This window comes from Oncorhynchus kisutch, linkage group LG15 (genome assembly GCF_002021735.2).
Source record: "Oncorhynchus kisutch isolate 150728-3 linkage group LG15, Okis_V2, whole genome shotgun sequence".
NCBI classification, from domain to species: Eukaryota; Metazoa; Chordata; class Actinopteri; order Salmoniformes; family Salmonidae; genus Oncorhynchus; species Oncorhynchus kisutch.
The window spans coordinates 31,783,465-31,792,876 of record NC_034188.2 but is presented as its reverse complement, the minus strand read 5'-3'; the positions used below and the strand labels follow the sequence as shown (position 1 = coordinate 31,792,876).

The 9,412-nt window shown below is 38.5% G+C and overlaps 1 protein-coding gene across 1 annotated transcript; it reads right to left on the bottom strand.

The window, feature by feature from the left end:
* Positions 1-7,682: 7,682 nt before the first annotated feature.
* ndufc1 (NADH:ubiquinone oxidoreductase subunit C1) lies at positions 7,683-9,238 on the bottom strand. The gene is made up of 4 exons (XM_020502416.2): positions 9,106-9,238; positions 8,318-8,421; positions 8,058-8,133; positions 7,683-7,855 (listed from the first exon to the last, which is right to left on the bottom strand). Exons 1-3 carry the CDS (start codon positions 9,149-9,151, stop codon positions 8,074-8,076), a joined length of 210 nt encoding a protein of 69 aa, XP_020358005.1. The 5' UTR covers positions 9,152-9,238; the 3' UTR covers positions 7,683-7,855; positions 8,058-8,073.
* Positions 9,239-9,412: the final 174 nt, after the last annotated feature.

Genomic DNA, 9,412 nt, shown 5'->3' with positions numbered 1-9,412 from the left:
AATCTGACAGGACGGAAATTGATTCAGAGGAGCAGGAGGAGGCGAGTCTGATAAGGTCTCGCCCAATTCCTGTACAAAGGACCGAAGACAGCCTTTTAACAAAGTAACTTTTTAACATGTTTTTCATGTCTTAAAAATGTTTTACTTTTGTTAAATAATTTATACACATTTTAAATGGATTTTACAGAATTGGATGTTTTACATAAAAAATTACTTTTATTTATAGTTGTTTTTATTGGTTTTAACAACAACCGTTTTTATGTGTAAAATATAAAATAAAATATTTTAGCTGTTTTAAAGGAAATGCGATAATAAAATTTTTCCAAAAGAAAATAAATCTGTTTTTTTTGCATTGGATACGTCTTAATCTTTCGATGTCGTACTTCCATATCGGCGGTGAAAGGCGACAGAACTTGAGCGGTGTTTGTCAAACCATGAGTCATCCCGAAAATGGGGTTTCTCACAAAAACGTCTGTAGCTTTCGAACGGTTTGACCAACAAACTCTTATGACCACTCTATGGAAAGGGGAGACTCTCACAAGTAGTGTCAGGACTCATCTGACTTAAAAAAAAAAATCGAAGTATGAAGGAAGTTTTCCTTAACTGTCTTATAACTTATAGATATAGGACAAAAACTTAAAAACCTATAATATATTTTTTACTCTATTTTTTTTTTGCCATTTATGAATGTGTTATTCAATGCTTTCCTCTGGGCTATTCTAGTAAAGGTCAAATTAAATGTTTATACCTAAAAGCGGTCCTAAAATTCCAAATCAAATATCTCAATGGTCCATAGTAGTTTGAGCACACACACACACCTCACTCCCCTTCTTGGCTTCCACGTCAACCCCCACGGGAACCTTTCTCCCAATAAAATCTTTCTCCCACCGGAACCACACCTGTTGGCATTCTCACAAACAATCACAACATTGTTTCAATAATATATAGAACTTTTCTCGCTGATCTGGTATATAAAGCTTTTTTTGAGGCCTTGCTAATAATTCATTATGTGGCAGCACAATGACCAAACGATATACTGTTTGTGAGGCTCTTGGTCATATCTTTGATCATGACACCGGTGAGGAGGAGAGAGGCCAGGAAACGGACAGTGGAGTAGTCTGTGACAAATAGCACAATATGTTTAATCTGAGTATGTGTTATAGTCAAACTAATTCATACATGATGCTTTTTTGCTTAAAAACTAGTTGTATGAGCTCAGATCAATGAAGCCCACAGGCCATAAATAGCAAATAGAAGTTAAAAACGTGTAATTTTCACAAGAACTTAAGTTGATAGAAAAAGATCTAACACCACATTAGGTGATAATATATGTATTATTATGGATTTATAATCAGCTATAATGGGGTGGTCAATTTGGACCGGGAACACATAATTAATTCACAAGAAACGAACACAACAGGAGGGTTAAAACAATTCCATGTCAGCTTAGAACCCCACTTTAAACCAATTTAGGCAGACACTTTGTTCGGGTATTTGGGCATTGCATTACACATTGCCAGGGGCGCCGTATGAGGGAAGCTAGGACGATTCTAAGGGAATGTGACTGACAGGGGCCCTAAAAAATATTAGAACATTAGGTAAAAAAAAAATCAATATTAAATATTAGTACGTTGTAATATTTTATTTACAACGTACTAATACAACTAACGTGCAAGCTCTTAGAGATGGATGGGAGTCTCTCCTGTCTGAGGCAACACTGATTGCTACGCAAATGGATGTTGCACCTCAATTTAGCAAGGAACACAGCCGCCAGAGGAAAAGGAAGACATTCCATGGTGAGACCTCTCAAGAGGAGACAGCTCAGGACAGTGCAGCAACGGAACACAGTGTGTTTTTTACTGCTATGGACAACATTATAAGTGACTTGGACACTAGGTTCCACACCACTGCAAAAATTGTAGAATAATTTTCTGCTGTTCTGAAAGTTGGGCAGATTAGTGAGGATAAAATCCCTTCTGTGTGCCAACCACTGATCATGAAGTATTCCAGAGATCTTACACCTGAGGTACAAAATGAAGTAAGACACCTGAACACTGTATATGCTGCCACTTTCCCCCCTAACTTGTCCCATCTTGGTCTACTGAAGGCAATTTGTAAGATGCAGCTGCAGAGCATTTCTGGAGAAGTGTGCATTTCTTTACGTATATTTTGCACACTGCCTGTGACTGTTGCTGGTGGCGAGAGAGCTTTCAGTAAGCTAAAACAGATTTTTTAAAACTATTTGAGGTCCACTATGTCCCAGGACAGGCTTTGCAGTCTTGCCATGCTGTCCATTGAAAGTCGGTTAGCTAGAAAGCTGGACTTCAAAGACTTGATCAGTGACTTTGCTAGCAAGAAGGCTCGGAGCTGGGCTCTTGGTGAGTAAGGCTGAGCAAGGGCCAGTGATAACTGTTAAATGGCATCGTTATGGATATTGGATCACTACACACATGATGCCCACAGGCTGAGAACAAGATATATCTCAAAGTAATGGCTGGATTGCCATAACATTTGTTGTGCACAATCATGACCCCAAGTGGAAGAAGCCTATTGATTTGATGACCTCTTGACCTTTCCTCTAGCGCCACCATCAGGCCCTTTCATTTCCATTTTGTTTTCCATTTCCTCTTTTACAGCTGCTTATTTTCTAGTTGGTATGTGTACTTAGTTCAAAAATCTGCTACTGATTTTATTATTTTGTTTGTTATATCATTCTATAGATGATTATGTTAATTTATTTTAATTGAAGAGGTTCATTTAAGTAATATTTATTTTAAGTTATACATTACATTATACACTTCAAGAGAATTTTCCATTCAAGAATTTGACCATTAAAATTACATTTAGACTGTAAAAGATGGCCTTTAGCACAGTTCTTATAGAGGGTGTCAGTCTTGCATCAAATAGTGAATTCCTGTGCAGAGATGCTGCATGCATGTCTGCACAGTGTTATATCTTCACAGCTCACTGTCAGTGAATATTGTACAGTAAATATTGGACTACAAGAGAGTTGAAAGCCTGCAAAGGTAGAGATATTTAACGTTTTGAATGGGTCGATTGGGTTCTGGAGGTGGGTGGTTACAGCAATTGCGCGGGGTTGGTGTGGCCTGTGTTGGTGGGGCCCAATGTGATGTCTTTTCATGGGGGACCAAAATTCCTGGCGGCGCCCCTGCACATAGCCTACCATTGGCAAACATGTCTCAATAACGTATAGCCTAGACATTTTACGGTAGTCTTTTTAATTACATGTTTCAACTTTATCTGAGGGGGAGTTTGTTCACCACGTGCGCAATGCACGTTCAACAATCGATCGATTCCTCCATGTGCGCAGATTACCCCAAGAAATGATTAAGGTAGGAAATGGAGTGCCAAACCCCAGTGGGTTAAATATGATCCACAGAGAAGTATTAACTCATTTACCGTTAGCATTGGTCTAGCAGTGGTCTTGTATATATGTTCAAAGCTGTCAATTTGATTTATAGAGGATGGGCAGGTGGCTTTTTCGTAAACCACAGGCTATGCTCCAGTTCCTTCATTGCTGGAATGTTCCAGAAATGTCCGAAGACAGGCGCGTACTGGGACTAGAAATCGTCTCTGGTATTTCTAACACACTGACACATTTTTTCCCCTTGAGGCCCCCATTATTAGCCAGATAATTATCGTTTTACGTTTAATTATATTTTACAGGTGTAAATATTGAACTATAAATTGTGCCTTCCTGTGTTATACTTATGCTATTTTTTTTATTCCATTCTACTGAGCCATTTGCTTTATGTTCATATTCTTACCTTTTATTTCTTATTGTTGTTTCATTGTCGTTAGTTGGACGGTGTATACTGTATGTATCCTGCACCTACGACATAAAAGCTTGTAACTTGTTTTGCACAACAACAAAAAACTAGTTTTGCAGGCCCACAGTGGTGGAAAAAGTACTCATAATCATACTTGAGCAAAAATAAAAAATACCGTAATGGAATATGACTGAAGTAAAAGTGACAGTAAAATACTATCAGAGTAAAAGTCTAAAAGTATATGGTTTTAAATGTACTTATGTACAGTGGTGGAAAAAGTATTCAATTACCAGTAAAAGTACAAAGTAAATTCTATAAATGTAATTACTTATATTAAGCAAACCAGACCGCATGATTTTCTTGTAAAAAATGTTTTTTAACGGACAACCAGGGGCACACTCTAATACTCTGACATCATTTACAAATGCAGTATTTGTGTTTAGAGTCCACTAGATCAGATGCAGTAGGGATGACAACCCATTATATAAATTGGACCATATTACTGCACTGACTGAGCATTCGAAATGTAACGAGTACTTTTAGGTGTCAGGGAAAATGTAAAAAAGTACATGTTTTCTTTAGGAATGTAGTGGAGTCAAAGTAAAAGTATTCAAAAACATAAATACTCAAGTAAAGTACAGATACCCCAAAAATCTACTTAGGTAGTACTTCAAAGTATTTTTACTTAGTAACTTTACACCACTGCAGGCCCACTCAGGTAAAAATGGACCAGCCTATCTGGCATTTGCCCGAAATGGCTGATGGCCAGTCTGGCCCTGTCCAAAGGTCATTGTCATAGCCTATGAGATGATATCTTGACATGAGGGGGGAAACTCAGGGGGGGGGGGGGGGTTGACTGTCAAAATTGACCACAATTTTACAAATTAGTTTCATTGGCAAGGCAGCAAGTCATCATGTCCTGGCTATCAGACACACAGTATACTTCCATAATATAAGGGACAAATATCTGCAGTGCCACTGGAGAGCACAACATTAGCTAGCATTCTCTGTAATCAAATTAACAAATGATGCAATGCTGAAGATCTTTTTACAACAGGGAGGTATGGGGACTGGCTTTTCTCTCCCTCCACATCGTTATCTGGCAAGTGTCTGAACTAGAGGTGCCTAGACCAGTGGCGGAAAAAGTACCCAATTGTCAGATACCTTAATAGAAAGTTACTCAAGTAAAAGTCAGCCAGTAAAATACGACTTGAGTAAAAGTATTTGGTTTTAAATATACTTTCACCTTTATTTAACCAGGTAAGCTAGTTGAGAACAAGTTCTCATTTACAACTAAGACCTGGCCAAGATAAAGCAAAGCAGTGTGACACAAACAACAACACAGAGTTACACATGGAATAAACAAGCGTACAGTCAATAACACAATAGAAAAAAAAGAAAGTCTATATACAGTGTGTGCAAATGGCATGAGGAGGTAGGCAATAAATAGGCCATTGTAGCGGAGTAATTACAATTTAGCAAATGAACACTGGAGCGATAAATGAGCAGATGATGATGTGCAAGTAAAGATACTGGTGTGCAAAAGAGCAGAAAAGTAAATAAAAACAATATGGGGATGAGGTAGGTAGATTGGGTGTGCTATTTACAGATGGACTATGTACAGCTGCAGCGATCTGTTAGCTGCTCAGATATCTGATGTTTAAAGTTAGTGAGGGGAATGTAAGTTTCCAGCTTTGGGGATGACCCGTGAAATATACCTGCTGGAGCGAGTGCTACGGGTGGGTGTTGTTATCGTGACCAGTGAGCTGAGATAAGGCAGAGCTTTACCTAGCATAGACTTATAGATGACTTGGAGCCAGTGGGTCTGGCGACGAATATGTAGCAAGGGCCAGCAGACTAGAGCGTACAGGTCGCAGTGGTGGGTGGTATAAGGGGCTTTGGTAACAAAACGGATGGCACTGTGATAGACTGCATCCTGTTTGCTGAGTAGAGTATTGGAAGCTATTTTGCAGATGACATCGCTGAAGTCGAGGATCGGTAGGATAGTCAGTTTTACGAGGGTATGTTTGGCAGCATGAGTGAAGGAGGCTTTGTTGCAAAATAGAAAGCCGATTCTAGATTAGATTTTGGATTAGAGGTGTTTAATATGAGTCTGGAAGGAGAGTTTACAGTCTAGCCAGACACCTAGGTATTTGTAGTTGTCCACATATTCTAGGTCAGAACCGTCCAGGGTAGTGATGCTAGTCGGGCGGGCGGATGCGGGCAGCGAACGGTTGAAAAGCATGCATTTGGTTTTACTAGCATTTAAGAGCAGTTGGAGGCCATGGAAGGAGAGTTGTGTGGCATCGAAGCTCGTTTGGAGGTTAGTTAACACAGTGTCCAAAGAAGGGCCAGAGATGGATCAGGGAATCACCCGCAGCAAGAGCGATATCATTGATATATACAGAGAAAAGAGTCGGCCCGAGAATTGAACCCTGTGGTACCCCCATATTATGAAAAGTAAATGTGATTGCTAAAATATACTTAAGTATCAAAAGTAAAAGTAGAAATAATGAAAAATTACTTATATTAAGCAAAGCAGACGGCAACATTTTCTTGATTTTAAAATGTACGTAGAGTCAGGGGCACACTCCAACACTCAAGACATTATTTGCAAAAGATGCATTTGTGTTTACCGAGTCCGCCAGGCCAGAGGCAGTAGGGATGACCACGTGTTCTCTTGATAAGTGCGTAAATTTGACAATTTTCCTGTCCTGTTAAGCATTCAAACTGTAATGAGCACTTTGTGTGTCAGGGAAAATGTATGGAGTAAAAAGTACAATATTTTATTTAGGAATGTAGTGAAGTAAAAGTTTTCAAAAATGTAAATAGTAAAGTACAGATACTCCAAAAAACTATTTAAGTAGTACTCTATAGTATTTTTACTTAAGTACTTTACACCACTGGCCTAGACACCGTCTACTGATGTGAGACACATGCATGCAAGCATCCACACCATGAATACAGCAGGTTTTACAGAGCTGCCATCTACAGTATTCTGGAGCACCATATCAATAAGGCATCTATTTACTGTATTTCAATGATCACCCTGATGGTATACGTATCTGTGTATTGGTATCCAGCCAGAGGTAGCAGGTAGCCTAGTGGTTAGAGCATTGGACTAGTAACCGAAAGGTTGCAAGATCGAATCCCTGAGCTGACAAGGTAAAAGCTGTCGTTCTGCCCCTGAACAAGGCAGTTAACCCACTGTTCCTAGACCGTCATTGAAAATAAGAATTTGTTCTTAACTGACTTGCCAAGTTAAATAAAGGTAAAATAAATTGGTAATCAATTGGTATCCAGCCAGAGACCGGCCAGTGGTTGAACATCTCTGGAGATGTTAACTGAGAGAAAATAACTGCAGCAATGCTCCCCATCCAATCTGACAGAGCTTGAGAGGATCTGCAGAGAAGAATGGGACAAACTCCCCAAATACATGTGTGCCATACTTGTAGCATCATACTCAAGAAGACTTGAGGCTGAGATGGCTGCCAGAGGTGCTTCAACAAAGTACTGTGTAAAGGGTCTGAATACTTAGGAAAATGTGGGATTTCAGTTTATTTAAAAAAAAAATGCAAAACCTTTCTAAAAACCTGTTTTTTCTTTGTCATGAGGTAGTGTGTAGATTGATGAGGGGGAAAAAACAATTTAATTTTAGAACAAGGCTGTAACATAAAAAAAAGTGGAAAAAGTTGAGGGGTCTGAATACTTTCCCTGTGTATTGGTATGTACTATATCTTAAAAATAGTATGGTGTAAGGGAAAATATCGACCCCCCTCTCCGATTGTGTATCAGGGAGAGTGGGATATGCAAAAAAAAACACATTTCCAAGTCACAAATGCATATTAATACACACATGTGAAATAGGAGAAATAAGCACCCACCAAATTATTAAAATATGGGTTTATATAAAAGGAGACATGTAAATACAGTAATCTCTTTATTACACATAGAACTAGATTTTATGCCCAGGACATGGGATCATTAAAACAAAATAAAAATACAGAAGGAAAAAAAAGTGTGAAGACATATTCAGATCACCCTGATGGATCCACGAAATAGTCCTGCAAAGCATAATAATGAATCACAAAAACTGTCATGTTTTTCTTTTGTAATATAATAAATCGAAAGAACAACAATCTGAATTCAAACAGCAGACATTTTTACAAGTGTTAGAACAGCACAACATCCTAATTCTTGAAAGTCCCACATGCATTACCTTTGAAATTACTAAACTGAGGGAGACTTGAAGAGGGTAAGACTCACATGTTGTCATAGCGATTCATTCCAGGCCATTCCTCACTTTGTACTCATGCACATCAGTGCTGTGCTGTTTGAAGAGCTGCAGATGAAAAAAAGAACCTCTATAGTTTGGCATTCATCCTGGACTGCATTCAAAAATCCAAACAATGTTCTGCAGTATTGTAAAAGGAAATCAGGGGACAAATGTACAAATATCAGTAGGCTAACTAAGTAATCTTATGTTTTGTGTGTAACCCCCAATAGAGGAGGTGAGCAGTCATTACCAGGCCCCAGAGGAAAGCGGACGTCCCAAACGCTAGGCCCACACGCAGCCAGTTGGGGTTGGTGTGATCTGGCTTTGCTGCGGTGAATGCAGACCGACTCCCAACTGCAAGATAAAAGGACAATGAGATTAATAATCAGCATTTGACTGACTGGCAATTCAACAGAAAGAGTTGTGAGGTTGTAATGCTTCAGTTGTTACTGTATGAGTCTGTTCTTGCTGACTCCCAATAGAGACCCCACAAGTGTCAAGTTAGTCACAAATTGTGCATACATTATTGTAGACTACACCAATACTAGGTTGACAGATTTGTCTCTCTTTATCTCCATAATACAATCATTCGTGAGGTAATTATCGTGCATGAAAATCCTGTGTTTGGACTAATGATTACATCCCAGGTAGCTAATAATACCTAATTAACTAGTAGACTACTAGTAAGCTAATGTCACTTAGCTACTATACCTAGATAGCACATTCAATCATCTGAATACAGCTACTTTGTGTTTTCATGTCAATTGCAGTGTTATTAAAATGTGAATGGCTATGAATGTTGCCATATAACTTAGTACTTCACTTAGTCAAGACAGTTACGCTAACCTTGCTAAAATAACGTTAGCTATTGACATTGGCTAATGTTAGCTAGCTAAGCTAAGGTCAGGCCTCAAAACAGCCCGATAGCCAGTCTTCTCGCAAGGTTAACGTTTAAAAAAAAGTATATTTATAAAGGATTATTACACAAATTATACACACAGTATACTTCCATAATATAATTCATTTTTATTTACTTACTCTTGCTGGCGCTTGCTGCCCGTAGTAATAAACGATTTAGTGTCATTTTAGCCACAGAATTTGTTCCCTCATCCAAAATCGGTTCGTGACGAGCTTTGATCGACTATGTGCCCTGTCCAGTGGAGTAGAATTTGAAATGATCACAGAATAATAGATTTTAAAAAAGAGGGATGATTTTATTTAGAGATTAAAGGCTCAGTGTTCCTAAAATAAAGTACACACTTGAACCATTTACTGTAAAATTTTGCAATAACATATTCACTTCTATATGTCATGTTTTTACGTCTATGATGCAAATGTCATGTTT